This window comes from Choristoneura fumiferana, chromosome 6, assembly GCF_025370935.1.
Source record: "Choristoneura fumiferana chromosome 6, NRCan_CFum_1, whole genome shotgun sequence".
Lineage (NCBI taxonomy): Eukaryota > Metazoa > Arthropoda > Insecta > Lepidoptera > Tortricidae > Choristoneura > Choristoneura fumiferana.
The window spans coordinates 1,751,378-1,776,357 of record NC_133477.1 but is presented as its reverse complement, the minus strand read 5'-3'; the positions used below and the strand labels follow the sequence as shown (position 1 = coordinate 1,776,357).

The 24,980-nt window shown below is 43.6% G+C and overlaps 1 protein-coding gene and 1 long non-coding RNA gene across 2 annotated transcripts in view; one reads left to right on the top strand and one right to left on the bottom strand.

The window, feature by feature from the left end:
• lqf (epsin homolog lqf) overlaps positions 1–24,519 on the top strand; it is a 39,195-nt gene extending 14,676 nt beyond the window's left edge. Inside the window, exons 3-16 of the mRNA XM_074088566.1 lie at positions 512–601; positions 2,615–2,906; positions 6,771–6,952; positions 7,548–8,292; positions 8,325–8,568; positions 8,604–9,119; positions 9,155–9,670; positions 9,706–10,758; positions 14,731–14,748; positions 16,556–16,685; positions 18,525–18,620; positions 20,022–20,151; positions 21,694–21,884; positions 24,382–24,519. Coding sequence (XP_073944667.1) covers positions 512–601; positions 2,615–2,906; positions 6,771–6,952; positions 7,548–8,292; positions 8,325–8,568; positions 8,604–9,119; positions 9,155–9,670; positions 9,706–10,758; positions 14,731–14,748; positions 16,556–16,685; positions 18,525–18,620; positions 20,022–20,151; positions 21,694–21,884; positions 24,382–24,519 — 4,341 coding nt within the window. The remainder of the gene's footprint in view (positions 1–511; positions 602–2,614; positions 2,907–6,770; positions 6,953–7,547; positions 8,293–8,324; positions 8,569–8,603; positions 9,120–9,154; positions 9,671–9,705; positions 10,759–14,730; positions 14,749–16,555; positions 16,686–18,524; positions 18,621–20,021; positions 20,152–21,693; positions 21,885–24,381) is intronic.
• Positions 10,992–12,043, bottom strand: LOC141428809 (uncharacterized). The gene is made up of 2 exons (XR_012451467.1): positions 11,658–12,043; positions 10,992–11,507 (listed from the first exon to the last, which is right to left on the bottom strand). It is a non-coding gene; the product is annotated as an uncharacterized lncRNA (long non-coding RNA).
• Positions 24,520–24,980: the final 461 nt, after the last annotated feature.

The window sequence follows — 24,980 nt, the reverse complement described above, 5'->3', positions numbered from 1 at the left end:
GCTAGGAATCCAAAAAGTCAGAGAAAACTTGATTTCCGAAAACTTAGCTCGATATTTTGACACCAGTCGCTCCAGTTCTGGGCGACGTATTAAAGAGTGGCACTATAAAAAAAGTCAACGAAAAAGTGAGCAAGTTCGGTGTGCAGTGAATTCCTATCATCTGGTCTAGCTTAGTATCTCGGGCAGTAAAAAAAAATCATATGACCTACTTTGTAACGTAATTGATTGGTCAGGGAAATTTAGAAATGTCAGGAAAAGTCAGGGGTTTTTTTAAGGATTTGTAGTGGACACTGAATATACTAAAACCTCGCTCCGCTGAGCTGTTGCTACTAAAGCTGCGCTGAGCGAGGACGGGTAAATGAAGCATTTCTATCGGTTCATGAGTTCATGGCAAACACATTCTCGCAACTCATCCTCGTATATCTCTGGCGGAAACGAGCAGCCTCACTTAGGTATTTTTTTGCCATATCGGCGTTTGAACCGACCTCATCGAATGCTTGTGCCGTTCCAGATGCCCCGGGGACGGGACGATATGCAAGTAAACGTGGCGGGCCTAAGGAGAAATATTAAGAACCTCGCGCACAACTATTCCGATGCCCAGGTATGACCCTAACCAATAGTCTTGAAGCCCAATTTAGACATGCAAGAGAAATCGTGCAAGTTGTATTATGTACATAGCAGCGCTCGATTGACCCTTGATACTCATTCGCTTTGGCTTACGCGACGTAAAAGTCGCACGATTTTTATTACAAGTCTAAACTGGGCTTTACTAATACTATATACTGTCTTATCTATCTGTCCGTCTGTTACCTCTTTACACTTCAAGTTTTGAACCGTCCTCAGTGAGATATCCCGGAAAATACTCAGTTCCCGCGGGATAGCGATAAATGAATTCTTCGCTGACGGAGCCGCAAGCAACCTGCTTATATGATAAGTTAAAAACAATGAACTAAAAGAATTTCCTTACTCACCCGCGACCTTACGATAGCGGGTGAGCAAGGAAATTCTTTTAGTTCATTGATATGGACCTCCGCAAAGTAACGCCTGATTCAATAAATTAAGTTAAAAACACGTTCGGCCCCGCAACGATCCACTAAGCTCTGACGCTATCGCTACTATACGCATATCCCACAGCAGTCACTTCTATGCTAGTGACACGTATACGTGTCACAGACGTAATACATTCCGGTGCCAGTGACACAACGTCTGTGACTTTTTAGTTCTTACTCCTATGCCAGTGACACGTATGTCGTGTCAAAATAATTTGTACCTCTTAAAGGCTGGCACAGCGTAAGGGCTTAGCGGAACGTTGCCGGAGCCGAATGTATAGCATAGCGCATATCCAACAGCAGTCACAAATACGTGTCACTGGCATAGGGGTAAGAACTAAAAAGTCACAGACGTTGTGTCACTGAGGCCGAACGTGTTAAGTTATTTAGTTTATAAAAATTGAAAAATTGACCCTGCAATGTTTATTTTCTTTTGTATATAAATCTAATTTTCGAACCATTTTTCTACCACTTTCTGGTATCCGATTGAGCTGAAATCCGGCATTTATTGTGAGAGGAGGCCTGTCCCCACCAGTGGGACGTGTATAGGTCATAAATGGAGGTGATGAGGTCACTCTTTGCTATCATACTTAAATGTTTACATTCACTGCATAGTCGACGTCAAAAAATGTATGTAAATACTTTATCGTACAAAAAAATAATAAAAGAAATATAATTGACAAACATCTCTACCTGGTTATATTTGAGTGGATATTACCGAATTAAGATTAGTTTTTGGAATCTTTTTGATTTTTTTAATTCACCTCCAAATTTGTTACTTTTACGGTCATCCCGTGAAATCCAAAGAAAATACAAACTGAAACATGGATGCACAGAAAAAACCCAGAAAAAGAGACCAGCGCTGGGAATCGAACCCAGGTCATCTGATGAGAGTTAAAACATACATGTCGGTGTCGCTGCTTAAGTGACTAAGAAAGGAAAAAGCAGGCTGAAATGTCTGGTGCATGGGAGAAATTTGTGTCTAGATTCCTGTCCAGTAGTGGTGTAGGTGTATATCACACAGCACGGAATGCTGAGGACCTGGGTTCGATTCCCAGCGCTGGTCTCTTTTTCTGAGTTTTTTCTGTGCATACATGTTTCAGTTTGTATTTCCGTTGGATATTACCGATCGAACAGTACAGTCTGATCGTTAGGATTATTAAGGCCCTATAAAAATGGCATACAGTGAAAACGTACTAAAGTGTAAAGATATCTTTTGCAGGTGGTAGGACCTTGTGCAAGGTCCGCCCGGATTGCTACCACCATCTTGCTCGCTAATCCTGCCGTGAAGCAACAGTGCTTACACTGTTGTGTTTCGGCGTGGAGAGTAAGACAGCCGGTGAAATTACTGGCACTTGAGGTATCCCATCTTAGGCCTCTAGGTTGGCAACGCATCTGCAATCCCACTGGTGTTGCAGGTGTCTATGGGCGGTGGTGATCTCTTACCATCAGGTGACCCACTTGCTCGTTTGCCATCCAGTCGAATAAAAAAAAAAAAAATCTTTGACTTGGAGTGTTCAATAATGTAATAGTTAAAAAACTTACCTAAATTTTGTAATTTTCAGGTAAAAGTGCGTGAGGCAACATCGAACGATCCATGGGGCCCCTCAAGTACTCTTATGGCGGAGATCGCCGATCTCACTTACAACGTTATGGCTTTTACCGAAATCATGCAGATGATATGGAAACGGTTAAACGACCACGGCAAGAACTGGAGGCATGTTTACAAAGCCCTGGTCCTTATGGAGTATCTAATAAAGACAGGTAGCGAAAAAGTGGCCATGCAGTGCAAAGAGAACATATTTGCCATACACACGCTAAAAGACTTCCAGTATATGGAAGAGTGGAAAGATCAGGGTACGTAAAGATTTTCAACTACTTATGATCTAGGATTTGTCCTAACCTCTATCTATAGGTACAGATATAGTCCATAATGTATTTCGAAAAGGCCTAACCTCAATCGGAATACGGCGGAACCCGTACCTACTTTCAATCAAATGATTGTATTAAATAAGTGACATTTTCATATCCATGAATATAGAGCTTTATTATTTAGTGTCAAATGTCAAAACGGCCAACTATACGGTGGGCACTGAAGCTAATGAGGGCTACTGTTTTCGCGATCACCAGTTGGCGCCACTGTAGACTAAGGTCCTGCTGACTTGTTTGTTATTACGGGCGTGAAAACAAAATTTACATTTAAATTATATTTAATACTTTAAAACCGGACCTACTAAAAAATATCGAGCATGCCACAGTGTTGCGAAGTTCCGTTTTGTTCGGAAAAAAAGGAGGACAAGACTGTCTCAAAAGATATTCTTTGCCCCGAAACCCATATTTGCCATGCAATAATTAATTTCAGGTATTGCAAAATATTCACAAAATTATTCTTATTATAAATAAACCCGCGTGGCTCACCCAAAAACAATGACATTTGACATTTCGGAGACCTCTCGCCACACTAGCGCCTCTAGCGGCGAATTCATACGCGATAGCCCTCATAACCATTAAGCACCATATGTGCGCAGGCGCGGCTCACTGCGCGATTATGATTAAAGGCCGATGCACAACAGATGCGTGTGCGTGACGTGACACGCACACGCACCAGTTGTAATGTATGAAACTGTATAATTATTTCTATACAGTCTCAGCCTTTATATCTGCCACAGCGGAGCGTGCATATCTGTCACCGGCACTTGAAATAGTAGTATCAGATATTTATGCACGCTTTGATGTGTCGGATATTGGTGCTGGCGATTGTACTGTACTTCCATATTCCTTATCTTAGATTATCTTAGAAGCCGTGGTGGCCTAGTGGTTTGACCTATCGCCTCTCAAGCGGAGGGTCGTGGGTTCGAACCCCGGCTCGCACCTCTGATTTTTTCGAAATTCATGTGCGGAATTACATTTGAAATTTACCACGAGCTTTGCGGTGAAGGAAAACATCGTGAGGAAACCTGCACAAACCTGCGAAGCGATTCAATGGTGCGTGCGAAGTTCCCAATCCGCACTGGGCCCGCGTGGGAACTATGGCCACAAGCCCTCTTGTTCTGAGAGGAGGCCTGTGCCCAGCAGTGGGACGTATATAGGCTGAGATGATGATTCCTTATCAAAAAAAATTTTCGCTTTTTGTTGTAACTCCTTTTTTTCTTTCTAAAACACTTGCAATCAGTCACTAACGCTCTGTAGCTGTTTTAAAATCTATCACCTTGTAAAACTGAGTAATTAGTCATCATAAACCAGCTACATGCGCTGGCGCACTCGATCGTCGTACCCAGAAACGATTCCTTATCGCCATGTCGTGTTACACCGCCTATTAACACTCGATATACGTCGACGATATGGTTACAACTGGTTAGGATAACTTGTTAAGTATGTCTCAATGAGGGCTATCGTTTTTTGTCTCACTAGATGGCGCACTGTTGCGTGAGGTTTTTAAGTATGGCTTTCAAAGTCTGTTATTACGGGCGTGAAAACAAAGTTTAGATTAAAATCATATTTAACACACCTTAAAACCGTACCATAAAAATATCGAGCATGCCACAGTGTTGCATAGTCCCCGTTTTGTTCGGAAAAAAGGGAGGACAAAGGTTTCCGAAAGACAAAACTGTCTCAAAACACAGACATTCATTGCCCCGGAACGCATATTTGCCATAATCAATTTCAGATATTGCAAAATATTCACAAAATTATTCTAATTATAAATAAACCCGCGTAGCTCACCCAAAAACTATGAGATTTGACATTTCGTAGACCTCACGCTACACTAGCGCCTCTAGCGGCGAATTCATACGCGATAGCCCTCATTTATACGGTTGATACGGTTCACATTTTTGATGACATACTGCTCTAGCTGTTAGAAAACCTGACTGCTAAGCTTGAGGTATAGACCTTGTTCCTAAAACCCATTTTGACCAATCTACCCTGCAGCTCGGGTGATTAACGTCTAGACTAAAATGGCACGTATCCTAATAAAAAAAACAGATCACAGACAATAATGTATTCCTTATTTCTGTCCATTGTAAAGGTTGCCTGGAAGAGATCGCTCTGAAGCGATAAGGCCGCCTATTGCTTACCTTAGAAATCTCTATGTATATACTTGTGTTCTCTGTACTGTTTACTGTATTGGTGTGCAATAAAGAGTTATTGTATTGTATTGTATTGTATGGTAGCGAAGAGATGAAATAATTTGCTTGAAAATTAGATTTTCAGTGCTTTTCTCTGCAGCAAGTATGTGACGTAACATGCAGGTAGAATCTTGCAAGTTAAATTTGATCCGCTTTCAGTAGGTAGTCAGATTGGCTCAGGCCTGAAATATCAGTTTTCCTAAAATGTATTTTTCGCAAAATGTCTGCTTTTCAGAATGTCAACACGTCTTTTGCATAATGTGAGCTTCTCAAAATGTCAGCTATTTAAAATTGCCCGTCTCCAAGAATGCCAGTTTTTGTATAATATTCGCTTTTCAGAAAAGTCTTATTCCCAAAATGTCTCCAATCATGGTCTTCAAATTTCATCTAAACGTCATTATTTATTAAAGTGGTCTTAAATGCCAGTAATTTTATATTAGTTATAGATATTTATGTTATCAAAGAGTAAGTAGGCAAACAATAAAATTAAACCTTTACATTTAGAACATTGATTTGAAAATAAAGCCGACATTATGGGAAAACAAACATAACAAGACTATATATTATATAAATAAAGAAATTATGGTAATGCTAATATTATAGGAATGTAAACATTATGAATAGACGACTTCCTGAGATTGTACACATTTTAAATAGCAGTCATTTTGAGAAAGTTGACAAAATCCAAGTGCTAACATTGTGAAAAGGCAGACGTTTTGAGAATTGTACATTTTAGGAAAACAGACATTTCAGGCCTGAGCCGTCAGATTGTCTTGAAATTTGGCATACTTATGTAAATTGCGTGACTATATATAATAATCTGGTACTGACATCTTGGTAGTCCGGCCAGGATCGTCTCCGCAAAAGGGAAAGTTCTTCGACGGTTAATGGCATTGACTTGAAATTTGGGATGCAAATGTAGTTTGGGTGACAATACAAGTACAGTCAACAAAAAGTACAGTCAGCAAAATTAGCTTTTATTAAAAATGAAGTTTTTGCCAAAACCTTTTTCGATCTAATGTTGAATTTCAAACCTTTATAACTCTGCTCACTCAAATGATTATTTATTCAGTAAAAAGGCCGCAATGGGCACTTTTACACGTCATTTTTTAAACTACCAGCGCTTTCGGAAAGACCATCATTGCCAAGAATAATGCGCCGCAAGAAACTTTGCAGAAAGTCATTTTTTCATAATAATATAATTACAAATAAAATACTTAAAAACTATATTATACAATTAAAGAAAAAAAATACAAAAAATAATAATAATAAAAATACAGGGATGTATGGGACCATCAGTGGTGTAGCGGTATAGCACGCGGTACGGATTACCGAGGACCTGGGTTCGATTCCCAGTGATGGTCTTATTTTTCTGTTTTTTCTGTGCATCTTTATTTCAGTTTGTATTTTCAATTTAGGTTTTACGGGATGACCGTAAAAGTAAAAATTTGGATTTGAAATAAAAAATACAAAAAGATTCCAAAAAACCAATCTTAATGGGATGTATGGGGTCCCTTAGTTACAATACTAAACACTAACTATATCTAAACAAGTCATGTCTAAGTCAAATACCATATTGTCTGCTATTTTGCAGGTTTAAACGTTCGCGAAAAAGCGAAGCAGCTAGTGAACCTGTTGAAAGATGATGAGAGATTAAAGAACGAGCGAGCGCGCGCTCTGAAGGCGAAACAGCGGTTCGCCCAGAGCGCTAGTGCCTTCGGTAGTGACGGAGCGCTAGACACGCCCACTAGCCCGCAGTATCCGCCCAACGAAAACGTAAGTAGCACCAACAAACAAAGGGAGTCGGGGACGTGCAGTCGGGATTTTAGCCGAGAGTCCGACACTGTCTGGGCGCTCCCTTCCCGGTCGTCCACAATGGATTTTTCCCGACTGCACGCTGCCATCTCGTATGAAGTGCCTCATATCAAATTTTAAAACTAAAGTAATACCAACGAGAAGACATTATGACGTATAGTGTGTTTCGCTCGGCTGTAAAATTGTTTAGCATCTCGTGCCTTGAAACTCTCGGCTATGCTCAGGATTCTTCTTTTGAACTACTCGCTTCGCTCGTGGTTCAATTATGGCTTTCTCGGGCTCCAATGTACATAAGCACTCGCGCTAAGTAATACATTATATTTATTCGTACGCTCGACCGACGTCAGCGACCGATGTCAGCGTAGAAGGTAATCAAGCCTTAGCGCGAGTGCTTTTGTACATTGGAACCCGAGAAAGCGAAGGATTCCATAATTGAACCACGAGCGAAGCGAGTAGTTCAAAAGAAGAATCCTGAGCATAGCCGAGGGTTTCAAGGCACGAGATGCTATTGTTTACAATAACTTTCCACCATTGCGTAACAAATAACTATTTGCAGTCAAACGGCGAATCGGCGGAGTGGTCCGGCCGGGACGCGGAGCTGGCGCGGCCGCTGACCGCCGGCGAAGAGGAGCTCCAGCTCCAGCTGGCGCTCGCCATGTCCCGCGAGGAGGCCGAGCGAGAGGAGCGCCGCCGCCGCTCCGACGACGTGCGGCTGCAGCTCGCCATCAGCCAGTCGCAGCACGACCTGCAGTCAGTACACTCTAGCGTGCTCTATACACCAGCAGGCGCCGCCATGTCCCGCGAGGAGGCCGAGCGAGAGGAGCGCCGCCGCCGCTCCGACGACGTGCGGCTGCAGCTCGCCATCAGCCAGTCGCAGCACGACCTGCAGTCAGTACACTCTAGCGTGCTCTATACACCAGCAGGCGCCGCCATGTCCCGCGAGGAGGCCGAGCGAGAGGAGCGCCGCCGCCGCTCCGACGACGTGCGGCTGCAGCTCGCCATCAGCCAGTCGCAGCACGACCTGCAGTCAGTACACTCTAGCGTGCTCTATACACCAGCAGGCGCCGCCATGTCCCGCGAGGAGGCCGAGCGAGAGGAGCGCCGCCGCCGCTCCGACGACGTGCGGCTGCAGCTCGCCATCAGCCAGTCGCAGCACGACCTGCAGTCAGTACACTCTAGCGTGCTCTATACACCAGCAGGCGCCGCCATGTCCGCGAGGAGGCCGAGCGAGAGGAGCGCCGCCGCCGCTCCGACGACGTGCGGCTGCAGCTCGCCATCAGCCAGTCGCAGCACGACCTGCAGTCAGTACACTCTAGCGTGCTCTATACACCAGCAGGCGCCGCCATGTCCCGCGAGGAGGCCGAGCGAGAGGAGCGCCGCCGCCGCTCCGACGACGTGCGGCTGCAGCTCGCCATCAGCCAGTCGCAGCACGACCTGCAGTCAGTACACTCTAGCGTGCTCTATACACCAGCAGGCGCCGCCATGTCCCGCGAGGAGGCCGAGCGCGAGGAGCGCCGCCGCCGCTCCGACGACGTGCGGCTGCAGCTCGCCATCAGCCAGTCGCAGCACGACCTGCAGTCAGTACACTCTAGCGTGCTCTATACACCAGCAGGCGCCGCATGTCCCGCGAGGAGGCCGAGCGAGAGGAGCGCCGCCGCCGCTCCGACGACGTGCGGCTGCAGCTCGCCATCAGCCAGTCGCAGCACGACCTGCAGTCAGTACACTCTAGCGTGCTCTATACACCACCAGGCGCCGCCATGTCCCGCGAGGAGGCCGAGCGAGAGGAGCGCCGCCGCCGCTCCGACGACGTGCGGCTGCAGCTCGCCATCAGCCAGTCGCAGCACGACCTGCAGTCAGTACACTCTAGCGTGCTCTATACACCAGCAGGCGCCGCCATGTCCCGCGAGGAGGCCGAGCGAGAGGAGCGCCGCCGCCGCTCCGACGACGTGCGGCTGCAGCTCGCCATCAGCCAGTCGCAGCACGACCTGCAGTCAGTACACTCTAGCGTGCTCTATACACCAGCAGGCGCCGCCATGTCCCGCGAGGAGGCCGAGCGAGAGGAGCGCCGCCGCCGCTCCGACGACGTGCGGCTGCAGCTCGCCATCAGCCAGTCGCAGCACGACCTGCAGTCAGTACACTCTAGCGTGCTCTATACACCAGCAGGCGCCGCCATGTCCGCGAGGAGGCCGAGCGAGAGGAGCGCCGCCGCCGCTCCGACGACGTGCGGCTGCAGCTCGCCATCAGCCAGTCGCAGCACGACCTGCAGTCAGTACACTCTAGCGTGCTCTATACACCAGCAGGCGCCGCCATGTCCCGCGAGGAGGCCGAGCGCGAGGAGCGCCGCCGCCGCTCCGACGACGTGCGGCTGCAGCTCGCCATCAGCCAGTCGCAGCACGACCTGCAGTCAGTACACTCTAGCGTGCTCTATACACCAGCAGGCGCCGCCATGTCCCGCGAGGAGGCCGAGCGCGAGGAGCGCCGCCGCCGCTCCGACGACGTGCGGCTGCAGCTCGCCATCAGCCAGTCGCAGCACGACCTGCAGTCAGTACACTCTAGCGTGCTCTATACACCACCAGGCGCCGCCATGTCCCGCGAGGAGGCCGAGCGAGAGGAGCGCCGCCGCCGCTCCGACGACGTGCGGCTGCAGCTCGCCATCAGCCAGTCGCAGCACGACCTGCAGTCAGTACACTCTAGCGTGCTCTATACACCAGCAGGCGCGCCATGTCCCGCGAGGAGGCCGAGCGAGAGGAGCGCCGCCGCCGCTCCGACGACGTGCGGCTGCAGCTCGCCATCAGCCAGTCGCAGCACGACCTGCAGTCAGTACACTCTAGCGTGCTCTATACACCAGCAGGCGCCGCCATGTCCCGCGAGGAGGCCGAGCGAGAGGAGCGCCGCCGCCGCTCCGACGACGTGCGGCTGCAGCTCGCCATCAGCCAGTCGCAGCACGACCTGCAGTCAGTACACTCTAGCGTGCTCTATACACCAGCAGGCGCCGCCATGTCCCGCGAGGAGGCCGAGCGAGAGGAGCGCCGCCGCCGCTCCGACGACGTGCGGCTGCAGCTCGCCATCAGCCAGTCGCAGCACGACCTGCAGTCAGTACACTCTAGCGTGCTCTATACACCAGCAGGCGCCGCCATGTCCCGCGAGGAGGCCGAGCGAGAGGAGCGCCGCCGCCGCTCCGACGACGTGCGGCTGCAGCTCGCCATCAGCCAGTCGCAGCACGACCTGCAGTCAGTACACTCTAGCGTGCTCTATACACCAGCAGGCGCCGCCATGTCCCGCGAGGAGGCCGAGCGAGAGGAGCGCCGCCGCCGCTCCGACGACGTGCGGCTGCAGCTCGCCATCAGCCAGTCGCAGCACGACCTGCAGTCAGTACACTCTAGCGTGCTCTATACACCAGCAGGCGCCGCCATGTCCCGCGAGGAGGCCGAGCGAGAGGAGCGCCGCCGCCGCTCCGACGACGTGCGGCTGCAGCTCGCCATCAGCCAGTCGCAGCACGACCTGCAGTCAGTACACTCTAGCGTGCTCTATACACCACCAGGCGCCGCCATGTCCCGCGAGGAGGCCGAGCGCGAGGAGCGCCGCCGCCGCTCCGACGACGTGCGGCTGCAGCTCGCCATCAGCCAGTCGCAGCACGACCTGCAGTCAGTACACTCTAGCGTGCTCTATACACCACCAGGCGCCGCCATGTCCCGCGAGGAGCGCCGCCGCCGCTCCGACGACGTGCGGCTGCAGCTCGCCATCAGCCAGTCGCAGCACGACCTGCAGTCAGTACACTCTAGCGTGCTCTATACACCACCAGGCGCCGCCATGTCCCGCGAGGCACTCCCTCTACACTGTATAATAGTCAGCGATCGAAATAGGCACAGTCAATTTACTTATACATTACGGGAAAAAGTAATATGGAGTTGTTAATACCACCTAATCCCGGATTATTTTTATTTTCGAAACAGATCGACAATGTTCTTTTTTTTATAGTATAGGGGGCAAACGAGCAGGCGGATCGCCTGATGGTAAGCGATTACCGTCGCCCATGGACACCTGCAACGCCAGAAGAGTCACAAGTGCGTTGCCGGCCTTTAACGTAGGAGTACGCTGTTCTTTAATGATTTAAATTTACACCCAAAGTATTTAGGTAAAAACTATTTTTTTAAATTTATATTTATATTTTTCTTGAGCACTGTACATAAGGACATGATTCCACCGAGCACTTTTTTACAATCAAAGTAAACAGCAATGAGGGTTCTCACAGAGGCGAAATATCGCCAGATGGCGTTAGTATCGTGAGGTCTGTTTGACGTTTGACGTTTGCTCGTGATTGGTTAAATAACTCAATGAGCCAATCGCAAGCAAACGTCAAACCCTCATTGACCTCTATTTCACCTGATGAAATTGCAGATGAGGTAACTGTAACTCGCTGGTACAGTAACAGCTGATTCACTGGCCTTGAAAAGCTTTGAAATAAAAAAATACAGACAGCCGGGGCGAATACCATTTCCTATATTCCCAGAGATACCTGAGGTATTCCATCTTAGGCCTCTAGGTTGGCAATGCATCTGCAATACCCCTGGCGTTGCAGATGTTTATGGGCGGTGGTGATCTCTTACCATCAGGAGACCCACTTGCTCGTTTGCCATCCAGTCGAATAAAAATAAAAAAAAGATACTATGTATTGTCTACTATCCTCTGAATTGCTGACGTTGGTGTTAGTAGATACGTCCGTTGTTGTGACAGACGCACACTGCTTATAAACAGTGGGCGGATGACCGATGCAATTTACGTCAAAATCAGGTCGAGCGATATACGTAATATGGATATGACTACAATTGGTTAAAAAAAGAGAACATAATTAAGAAATAGTTTATTGATATAGTTAATAATCGTATTTTTTTTCTATATTACCTACATATTTTCAGTGCATTCCTTTTATAGTTCACTATCCACTTATGTAGGTAAAATTACCTCTTTACATCTACAGAACAGATGTAATAGGTGCGTATTCGTAAAGTGATACTTCACCATTGATTGTTAGGAACATTATCTATCACCATCACTCAAATTTCTATACATTTTCATCATCATCATCATTCCAGCCTATATACGTCCACTGCAGGGCAGAGGCCTCCTCTCAGAACAAGAGGGCTTGGGCCATAAGTTCCCACGCGGGCCCAGTGCGGATTGGGAACTTCACACGCACCATTGAATTGCTTCGCAGGTTTGTGCAGGTTTCCTCACGATGTTTTCCTTCACCGCAAGCTCGTGGTAAATTTCAAATGTAATTCCGCACATGAATTTCGAAAAACTCAGAGGTGCGAGCCGGGGTTTGAACCCACGACCCTCTGCTTGAGAAGCGATAGGTCAAACCACTAGGCCACCACGGCTTTTTATACGAAAAATATTAATCGAAGTAATGAGTCTTATCCATCTTATGCTTTCGTCACCATATTGCATCCATCATCCGCCCTTTACTTATAACATATTGCGATGCACTTTACGGACCTTATTTTTGTTTTAAAGTGCCGTAAGCTACGTAAGCACCAAATGTTTTGGAGGGTATACTTCGCTAGTTTTATGACATGATGGAGAAATTGGAAGGGTCGCTGGGTGATTAGCGATCACGTCAGCAATACTGCAATGACGATTGCTTCTCCATTGCTTATATACGAAGCTTGTTTACTTCAAAGTCCCCTAATAAGATTTTTTTTACGTATTTTTAGAAGAATTGGTCCTCTGATCCCTTTTCCCTCCCAGACTGCAATCCCTATATCCATTCCCGGAAGGTTCAGAAGAGGATGCCTCCGGCTGCTGGGTCTATGGTTGCATGGGCTGGCTGCGCTCCGGCCAGTTAGTTCCCACTTACATTGTAGAGTTGCTTACTTCATGCCCTTAGGTGTTGATACATACGTATAAGGGTTAGCTTTATTAAACGCCTATAAAGGCTGCGTCCCCACGGGAGACGTGCGAGAAGTGTGTTTGTCATGATCCAATAGAAACGTTTCATTTATATTGTATTCCGATCCAATTTATGAAAAGCGTAAACAAACGCCGTTAACCCGACCATAGACATTTTAGTGATGTGAAAACCTAGAACATATTGCAAAATAATTAATCTGTTCTGTAAATCGATTATTTATTAATTGAATAGATCAACGTATTTTTGTCTATTTTATTATTTACAATACTTGATTTAATTCCGAATACTGTTTATTCAATTATAAAAGCAGTAACTATTTTTTTAATTTTAAGGAAAGTAAATAAAAATCTCTTATTCATCCGCGCATTAATCGATTTTTAAAATGTCAAATTTTTCACCATCTCTACGCCAGTCTATGCTACTACAGATCATACACATGTTTCAATCAAAAAATAACGTCAGATTTTGACAAAGATTTTTCGAATGAAAATTTGATTCGATCCAGTGGGTGTTTACACAAGAATTTTTGATGAAATCAGTTTGTTTACACTTTTAATAAATTGTATACCTAACTTCGCTCCACTGAGCTGTTTCCACTAGAGATGCGCTTTGCGAGTATAGGTAAATGACGTGTTTCCATTGGTTTATGACACACACATTCCGCAGGAATCTCTGGTGGAAAATCAACCCAAAGGATTTCTGACATTCAGCATTTTAACGATATACATTTTGGATATATAAAATGTATAAAAACATTTGGCAACCACAGTAAAAAATCTTGAGAAACATGAGGATGTTTGTTGCCTTTATATGAAACACCTAAAGGAGTGGGCTATAGGTCTGTTGGTTTGGTAGTGTACGGTCATATAGGCACTTTGTAAAGGTATTTCGTACTTTGGTACATGTAGATGCATTTATTGTAGCCAAAACTGACATCTGATTTAAATGATCTGCCATTCATTATATTAGACGTTTTTTTTACTGAACTATATACTGACGCATCTAAAGTCTGGGGGATACTATGAAATTCGAAAATCGATGTTCGTATCTTACCGTCCCTCTCTGGTACTAAATAATATAGCGTATTAGTGTCAGTGGGACGGAAAGATACGTAATTCGAATTTTACACTTCGTAATATAAGACCTGCTCGTTGAGAGATGACAAATATTATGATAACGACTATACAACGAATAGCGACTGTTGCCGCGCGCCCTGAGTTCATTGGTACAGTTAATTACAAAGACAAAAATACTAAAATATTTATACACGACTTAAATGTTTGCTCAATGCAGTCATGTATACATTTTTTGTCACATTGGCCGCATCGATGAGGCATGCTGCAGGGCTACTACGAAACTCGAAACTCGAAGTTCGTGTCGTGCGGTCCCTCTGACACTTGTACTATTTAATATGAGAGCGAGAGGGACAGTACGATACGAACTTCGAGTTTCGTAGTAGCCTTGCTGTTGTTGTCGAACGAGGGCTCAAAAATACCTTTTTAATCTTTTGCTTAATACGGGCTAATTAAAACACTTAAGGTACGGACCATAGCACTATGCTGAGCATAATTAATTATCATAATTGTTGATTATCTTTAAATAGTTAAAGTTAGACCACTAGTGTCTTGGAGAAATCGACTTAATTTTTGACCTGTAGAATGTTCCCATAAAGTTAACGGAAATCAAAAATAACACGTTGTATGCCGTAGAAAATGTGCCGAGTGACGAGTGACATCTGATTAGTAGATCAATGTTTCAATCAATCAAAATCTTTTTTTTTTTTCATTTTATTGTATGAATTTGACCATGTTTTATTTGTCGACAGGTCTTTGTTCCAAATTGGGTAAATAAGAACTAGCATCGCCGTATTCCTAGTAGCTTAGCTCTGTACCCTCATACGCTGTACGGTTATACAGCTGCCTGTCATTCTAATACAACCCGTACGCAGTTGAGATTTCGACAACGTTACACTGGTCTATAAATACTTCATTTTATTTATTGCTGCTTAGTTTGATGGACTAATGGTTAAACCCGACTACCAAGCTTAAGAAGGACCCAGAGTTAGGCTGGGTTTCTACCAGAGATGTGTGAGGATGAGTTGTATTAGTCTAAGATCCGAACTTGAAAAGATCGTCACTGGTCTGATAACAGAATGAAACCTATTTTATAATAAATTTAGTATATTAGAAATGGATTTGGTAAAAAAATCCTGGACAAGCTATTCTTAATTATATAAAAATGACTTACTTAATACATTTTTGTTGCATCAGGTTAATAGATAATAAGAAAATTTTATATTGACTTAAAGTCTAAAACCTATAGAATATGTAGACGTTGGGTCTGCTATTGTTTACCTGGGCGAACTACTGGGTTGCCAGGTATAAACTTAAACTTAACAATTATGTCGATGCCAGTTACTTTTACTTGATTAGATAATAGAACAAATTGTATATAAACGTAAGCGCTGTTTTATTGTGAACACGTTAAAAGAGGGTCGTCTGCATTTAATTAAAAATCAATAAAAATTATAAAAAAAAATTGCCTGTCCAGGATTTTCTTAGCAAAACCATTTTTAATAATAAAAAATGAAGTATATTATATAATAATAATAACTTTTTCTCTTGTGTAACTGACTTGAAATCAACTCTGCGATTAGCTCTTCCTATTGTAGATTTGGTGTGAATTATTTTCAACAAGATTTAATTATGTGTTTTGTTAATTGCGACTAATTTGTCTTATTAATATATATTTGTGAACTTTCCATGGCTATCTCACCACTGTTAGCGTCATCTCATGTATTTTTAGACATTTTAAACCAAACATGCGTACTCTATTATTGTACAGTCGAGTCCAATATAAAACCGTGTACTTGGGCAATGCTTCAATGCTTTAAAAATATGTCAAGTCAACCAAACCATGGCTCAATGTCAGACAGGTACGAAACAATGAGCAAATTTTCTGGCCTTAAGATTTCTCGTAAGATAAAAGCACTTGAGTGGTCCAAATAGAAACATATTTATGCACTCGACTGTACAAGTTTTGCTTAGTTTGAGAGTTGAATTTATTCGTTCGTGTAAATTACATTTTTATTTTTCGATTAAAGCATGTTGATGTAGGGTTATAGGTAGTGACACGAGAGTTAAAGTGAATGATTAAACGCACAGTTACATAAAGAACTGATTGCACAAAAGGAAACTGAACGAATGAATATGTTCCTGTGACCTTAACTCTGGCGGCACTACCTGTAACTTCTCCACAAGGTGGACTGATGACCTGAGGACCGATTTTTGAGATTACACCGCTCGAAAATACTATTCGAAAGTTGTTTAAAAGTTAAAGCACAAATTAAATTTTTGACTTACTTCAGTTCCAGTTAGACCAGCGATTCTTAACAAGTTATAAATTAAAATTAGAATATCGCTAAAATATAAAAAATACATGTAATTTTTTTTGCACGTGCGTTGATTGGAGAATTTCCGCGACCATCCTGGCCTGTAATCTCCACACGGTATTTCAAATTAATCATGCAGGTTTTTGATTATTTTCGAGTGAACTCAAAAATCTGTACCTTATTAGGTCACTGTGCCTCCCCGTTATGACCATTGCTGTCTCTCGGCTAACCGTGATGCTGATGATGATGACGTTTGCAGAACGCCGGGTGCGGAGAAGCAGTCGTCGCCGGCGCCGCAGTCGCATCTCCTGGACCTGTTGGACGTGCAGCTCGGGCCGCCCGCCCCCGCCCCCGCCTCCGCGCCCGCGCCCTGGCCCGCAAACACGCAGGTACTTCCCGCCCACACAATGAGAGAGAGAGAGAAGACATTTATTAAACGTCTTAAAAACATTACAATTGCCATAAGCAATCAATCAATGAAATCAGTCACATCCGCCCACTGCTGGGTATAGGCCTCTTCATTTGACATAACAATGGAAAATAAGTTTTTGGTAAAAAAAAACATTTTTAATACAAGCTTTTTTTTTGCTGACTGCACTTTTTGTTGACTGTACTTGTATTGTCACTCAAACTATATTTGAACACCAAATTCCAAGTCAATTCCATTAACCGTTGATTCCGTCCTGTGGAGACGATCCTGGCCGGAGTACCAGGATGTCACTCAGATTATTTTATCGTCACCAGATTTACATAAGTTTACCAAATCTCAAGTCAATCTGACTACTGGAAGTGGCTTAAATTTAACTTGCAAGATTTGACCAATTTAAATTAGAGCTTGTAAAAAATAAGACATACTTACATGACGCTAAACAGGTCCCCACTCAGCATAATGCCACGAGAGAGATAAACAATTTAATCATATTAAATGTTATTATAACGGATAACTCACGTCTTAAACCAAGTTTAGCTCGACATGTTTTGGGCTATTTCGTAGCCCTTCCTCTCAGGAGCACGCGAACCGGCGGAGTGATGTTGTTAGTGTTGTGTGCTACCCTACATTAGACATTGATAATAAAAATGACGATAAAAATGCGGGTAGTTGTGCGCCGGTGTTAGTTTCGTCGGGCAGTCGCGCGAGCAGAGCGGTGGCGCGTAGTGTGCGTGTTGCGGCAGCCGCCGAGTCGCGTGCTCCTGAGAGTAAGGGCTACGAAATAGCCCGAAACATGTCGAGCTAAACTAGGTTTAAGACGTGAGTTATCCGTTATAATAACATTTAATATGAGTGAGTCTCACGGTAGTTTCATATTCAAAACAATTTAATCGCACTAATATTATAATTATAAATACAATTAATGCGAAAGTTTGTAAGTCTGTATGTTTGTTACCTCATCACGTAGAAATCACTGAACCTTAAGATGAAATTCGGTATACAGCTAGTTTGAATCCCGGGGAAGGATATAAGATAGTTATTATCCCGGAAAATTGCATAGTTCCCGCGGGATAGCTATAAACAACATCTACGCAGACGGAGTCGCGCGCAACAGCTAGTTATACATATTTTTACACCAAAAACTAGTTATGGAAGAGGAGTTTATTTGATTATTATAATTGTTTTTTTAATATTATTTTCATCAGACATTGGATTTGGATTTTGGCATATTCTCTGATGCCATGGTAAGAACTGTTGTAGCTGCTAGAATGTCAAACGCTGAACTCGTTCGAGTGTGTCGTTTGGGTGTACGCGTGTTGTTTGCTGTATTACACAGTTATTAATTGTTTACAATTTTTGTTGTATCGGTAGAAATAAGTAGTAGGCCACATTTATAATGACTTAAGCACCCCTGTTTTTTTTATATCTGCGTACAAACCATAGGGACGCCCAGCAGTTCAGAGCTCATCTTGCCTGCTTCAGTCATCTTCAGTCAAAGTTGCACCATCTACAGGGTTAACTAACAATCAAAGTTCTAACTTGTGTGTAACTAAGTTACGTTAATGAGGGAATTATACTGCAATGTTCTGCCGTCTTTGAGCACTAAATCAGTAGTGTTGTGGGATGTGGATTTTTTTGTATCCTTACTATTAATGTAATGTAAATATCAAATTATAAAGAGAACTGACGTTGTCATGGTGGTTTGTTTACGGTCGCCCCCTGCGCAGAGCTTTCCGTAATATTCCCTATTTGAAGGCACAATGTATTATGTGTGTATGTATATGTGTTGTTTGTGCAGGAGACGATGTCGGACGCGTGGTCGGGCGTGGGCAGCCCGGCGCGGGACCCCTGGGCGCCCGCCGCCCCCGCAGACCCCTGGGCGCCCGTCGCGCCGGTAACTATACCTCACTCTTGCACCAGAACTTAGCCTCCTGACGCTCAGTGTCCTTTATAAAGGACCTACTATAATTTGAACATCAAACTCTATCATAAATGACAAAGTTTGATGTTCATAAGCAAGGAGCGGAATTTCTCATAGCAAAAATCAAATATCAAAGGGATTGAACATAAGTTTTATCGACTGATCCAGTTATCGATGTTATCGAATCGACTCTTCGCTTGTTATCGCCTTGTAACATTATTCTGTAACATTTGTCCTCTTTGATAAGCGACTTTAACGATTGGCAAATGGATAAAAAAACATCCCTTAGGTACTATTTACAATGAAGATTCTTCAACGATATACTGCTCTAAATGTAAAGTTAATTTGAGGCAGCTCAAGCTCTTTATATTTTAATTGTAACTAACTTAAAAAGTGCTATTTTAATAGTACCTACTATTTTCTGTTTTATTAATTGCTGAAATATTTATCGATAGTCGATAAAACTTATGTTCAATTCCTTTAACGTTCATAAGTCAAAAATTTTACTTGGGCGTCAAGAGGTTAGAGTTGGATCTCACTTGTCGGATTTTGGGTCCCGATTTTATTCAGATGTTCCAGTGGCAGAAGATTTTATTTCTATTGACCGACGCTGTATAGAAATGACCGACATCCGACATGAAATGGATTCGACACACCCGACAAGTGGGAACGGGCTGTCAGTCGGAACCAAAGATATGCATTGCTAATTAAAAGGCCACCTCAGCGCTGAGAAGAAGATCCATCTGTACAAACAAAAATATAATTCTCCATATCGGTTTAACAATATCGAAGTTCTGTGGTAAAAAATAAACAAGGTTTTGTAAAGAATCTATTTTTGTATAAACTTTTTTTTGCTGAATGTACATTTTGTTGCCTTCATATGTTAATATGTCAACCAGATTATTATATTGCATAATTTATTTAGCAATTACTAATTACTTGCAATTGATTATTTACTTTAGTACAAGCTAATAATATTAGTGAGTCAATACACAATCGTTAATATGTTAGCTTGTATTTTGTTATGCAATCGGGCCCAGATTTGCATAAGTATGGCATGTTTCTGCCCAATCATAAATAAGGAAGTGATCTAGTGCCAAACTAAGCAATGCTTGTACTCATACTCTGAGTACTCGCAACGGAGAAACGTACTTATATTCATAAATAAATACTTCAATACATTTAAACGTCCAAGGCTCGAGACAAACATTCGTATTATTCATAAAGATATTCGCCCCGACCGCGGATTGAAGCCGGAGAAGTTTGATAATTAATGAAATTGAAAAAATGAAGCGTTTCTATTGATTCATGAAAAACACATCCTCTCCCGTCTTTGGTGGAAACGCAGCCTTAAAAGCGGATGTTTTGTCGCAGGTGTCAAGCAAGTCGCCGGTGTCGCTACTGTCGTCGCCGTCGTCGTCCGAGCTCGAGCAGTTCGACGCGCTGTCGCAGCGGCCGCGCGCCGCGCTCGACGACCGAGACCCCTTCGATCTCACCGCGCTAGGTAACGCCGCACACGGCCACTGCTTTGACTAGTTGCCGCCGACCTTACTCCACCTACCTGCCCAGAGCTCGATCGAGTCTTCATCTAAACCAGTAGTTCCCAAACTTATTTTTCTCGTGGACCACTTTCAAAATTTTACTGGTTTCGGTGGACCCCCTGCTGCTACATTTCTACCACATTCTTAAAGTCGCCAAAAAATAAAAATTGTGTCGCTTCTGAGTTCTGTCCAGTCGCTTGCCCTATTAAAATATTATCTGCTTAGTTAGGTACTTAAAACAATGTAGGTAGGCCCTTATAAAAACTATGCTTACATTTTGGCTCTTTACTATCAAAAGCAGATAAATTTTCGTGGACCCCCATTAACATCTTATGGACCCCCATTTTTTTGTTCACGCCTACGTAGACCCCCAGCAAGTCTCCCGTGGACCCCTGGGGGTCCACCTGGACCACTTTGGGAATCACTGATCTAAACCATTGGTTTTTTTATTTTTTTATTCTATTGGATGGCAAACGAGCAAGTGGGTCTCCTGATGGTAGAGATCACCACCGCCCATAGACACCTGCAACACCAGGGGGATTGCAGATGCGTTGCCAACCTAGAGGCCTAAGATGGGATACCTCAAGTGCCAGTAATTTCACCGGCTGTCTTACTCTCCACGTCGAAACACAACAGTGCAAGCACTGCTGCTTCACGGCAGGATTAACGAGCAAGATGGTGGTAGCAATCCGGGCGGACCTTGCACAAGGTCCTACCACCTGCAAACCAGTGGTCCGCATGAGCTAAAATAAGGTCCGCGAAACTCTTTTTGACCCTTTATAAAGCAAGACTTTTCGCGGCAATCTTTTTCACTAACTTCTTAAGCCTTTGAATAGATTATTACAACAGTATGTGAATACTATTAATTTGAGTCTTATGGATTACGATAAGGACAACGTTTTATGGTCGTAAGAGCCACCGATTTTGGCTCTTGCCCTTATAGGTACGCCTGCCGTCATATGCACCAATTGTAATTTCGCAATGGGATAGTTTCCTGAGTAAAAAATAATAATTTGTATCCGTTAAAAACATTATTCGTTCTTAAATCAATCCCTCATAGGTAAACAACATGAAACAATGATTCATGATTCATTTCATATTTGCGGCCTTTGCTGTTGAAACGCTTGGTCCGTGGGGTCCCGAAGCAAAAAAAACTATATTTTTTTTAAAGAAGCTTGCCCGTTCCACTGGTGACCATAGGGCTGGCTCTTTCCTCGGTCAACGTATTGGCATTGCCATACAACGAGGAAACGCAGCCAGCCTTATGGGCACCCTGCCCAATAGCAACGACTTGGGTGATATTTGTAAATATAGATGTTTAGGATTAGAGTTAGTTAGTTAGTTTTAGTTCTTTTTATTTATTTCTGTTAATTATTGTATGTATTATTTGTTTGTTTATAAATAAATTCTTTTGTACCTTAAAAAAAAAACATTGATTTATATTATGAAATTCGCGCGCCCTGGAAAAGGGTTGAGCAATAAAGTGTAATGTTCCGTGTTTCCAGGCGATAACCTGTCAGCGAAGCCGTCGTCGCCGAGCACGGGCGCCATCAAGAAGTCCCCGTCGGCGTTCCTCGGCTCCAACTCTAACCTGGTGAACCTGGAGCGGCTGCTGCAGGCGCCGCCGGCCGACCCGCCCGCGCCCAACCCGTTCGCGCCGCACGACGCGCGCCTCGCCTTCCAGCCGCCGCCCCCGGTAACCACCGAGACCGACTTACAATCGTTATAATCAAGGAGCGGATCAAACATCAAAGGGATTGAACATAAGTTTTATCGACTATTCCGGTTATCGATGTTATCGAATGGACTTTTAGCTTGTTATCGCCTTGTAACATTATTCTGTAACATTTGTCCTCTTTGATAAGCGACTTGCATCTCCATATTAAAATAAAATAAATCGCGTCAACGTCACATATTATGACATTTATGTCGCTTGAGTTTTTCTCAGTCATTCCCGTGTTATAAAAATGGTTAATCCTAAAAGAGAAACGTTTGACAAATGGATAAAAAAAAACATCCCTTACTTATTTACAATGAAGATTCTTCAACGATATACTGCTCTAAATGTAAAGTTAATTTGAAGCAGCTCAAGCTCTTTATATTTTAATTGTAACTAACTTAAAAAGTGCTATTTTAAAAGTACCTACTATTTTCTTTTTTTATTAATTGCTGAAATATTTATCGATAGTCGATAAAACTTATGTTCAATTCCTTTGACGTTTGATTTTTGCTATGATAAATTCCGCCCCTTGGTTTATAATATGTCCAATGCTTTTTCACCAGAGATATGCTAGGACGCGTTGCGAGGACAGTGTTTCTCATGAACAATTGTTGGCCAAATTACTTTTAAGTTCTCTAGTTTTTTTCCGCGAACGTCAGCGCGATAGGCATGGGCGTATCCAGCCATGGACATGGGCATTGTATGCTTTATCATCATCCCAGCCTATATACGTCCCACTGCTGGGCACAGGCCTCCTCTTAGAGCAAGAGGGCTCGGGCCATAGTTGCCACGCGGGCCCAGTGCGGATTGGGAACTTCACACACACCATTGAATTGCTTCGCAGGTTTGTGCAGGTTTCCTCACGATGTTTTCCTTCACTGCAAAGCTCGTGGTAAATTTCAAATGTAATTCCGCACATGAATTTCGAAAAACTCAGAGGTGCCAGCCGGGGTTTGAACCCACGACCCTCAGCTTGAGAGGCGATAGGTCAAACCACTATGCCACCACGGCTTTTTACAATTATACAATATATTTTTATACAATAAAATAAATGTAAATTTATGCATTTACTCTTGAAAAACTTTGCAAGCCGTGTTGTGTGAACGAGAAAACAAGCATGGGGATTCAACCTAAAAAAATGTGACTTCAAACCAAATGAATGCGGCAATCATTGCAATCTTAGTAATGCAATTATCACAACGATTCACAGTAACTTAAAGAAAAGCCTAGTTAATAATAAAGAAACGCGTAACAGAGGCCTCACTGACTTACGTTTCTGACGCTCGCGATCGCAATCAGATGACAGATTACGCATACAAGAAAAAAGCGGCCAAGTGCGAGTCGGACTCGCCCAGGAAGGGTTCCGTAGCAGCAAGTAACATAATATAAAAGTTCTTGTAGTTCGTTGTAACCTTGATCGGTGTTTTAATAATAGTGTAATAGTTTTAATAATTTGAGTTGATTGAATGAAAGGTAGATTGCGGTTTACGATTTATGACGTATTAAAAAAGAACTACTTACTAGATCTCGTTCAAACCAATTTTCGGTGGAAATTTGCCTAGTAATGTACTGTGCATCATATATTTTTTTTAGTTTTATCATTCTCTTATTTTAGAAGTTACAAGGAGGGACACACATTTTACCACTTTGGAAGTGTCTCTCGCGCAAACTATTCAGTTTAAAAAAAATGATATTAGAAACCTCAATATCATTTTTGAAGACCTATCCATAGATACCTCACACGTATGGGTTTGATGAAAAAAAAAATTGAGTCGGTTCTAAGTATGGGGAACCCCAAAATTTATTGTTTTTTTTTTCTATTTTTGTTTGAAAATCTTAATGCGGTTCACAGAATACATCTACTTAAAAAGTTTCAACAGTACAGTTTCGGAAAAAAGTGGCTGTGACATACGGACGGACAGACAGACAGACAGACATGACGAATCCATAAGGGTTCCGTTTTTTGCCATTTGGCTACGGAACCTTAAAAACTGTCATTTGATTGGGACGCAGTTCCTGAGACTGTCGACTCGGGCTCGGGCCAGACTTCTTTTACAAGCTGACAATTGACTGCTTTTCCCGCGTCCAGATCTCAGGCTCTGTCAAGCGCGCCACGCATGGCAACACTGGCGTTTCGTAGGTGGGCGTTTTTTAAAAAGTGTACCTTTCCTTTCAAAATGTATTTAATTTTTTCATACAAATTTTATGAGTCAGTTTTGTGTCGCCCATATCGAGTGTATGAAAAAACGTAACAAAACTGTCATTTTTGTTTGGGACATTTTGTAAACTATCGGAATCGAATTGTGCTCTTGATTCTGAGTAGGAAAAATCATATTGTTTCTAAAATTGAAAAAAAAAAGATAACCCACACTTTTTAGTGAAAATGCCCAGGTGCTAAATGAACTTTGCACGTGTGCGTGCCAATGAGCGATATTTATTGATGATTCTACATTATTGTAATGGTTGTCTTCAGGCGAAGCTGTCCATCAACGAGCTGAAGCAGCAGCAGATGGGTCTGTCGGGTCTGTCGTTCCCCGCCGCCCCCGCCGCAGCCCCCGCCCCCGCCGCGCAGTTCCCGCCCGCCTACCCGCGTACCCCGCGCCCGCCATAGGTACGACACAGCGACCGAAGGTTCCGTGTCTATGAGTGCGCGTGTACGCGTGCGCATGCGTACGTCTGTGTATGTGTGCGCACACGCGTATGTGTGTGAAAGCTGATATTTACCCCCTGTTTCACCATCCATTGATTAATTTTATTTGACGGATGAATGTGATGCCGTCTCTGTTTGTTTTGTTCGAATACAACCCCTAAATGTCTATTCGCTTCAATGTCTTCTACAACTTCTTATATGTATGTTAAAATACTATATACAAGGATAATTCAGTGGGTAACTAACGTACAGGTTGATTCACAAGAGCTGGCACGAATGGATTGAATGAGTAAATGTAAGTATCTGTGTGTTACCTATTTGATTACACGCACATATATGAAAATGACAAGCATGTCATTTTCATACAAAAATGTCTAAGTGACATTAGTTTCGTTCAATCCATTCGTGCCAGCCGTGAATCG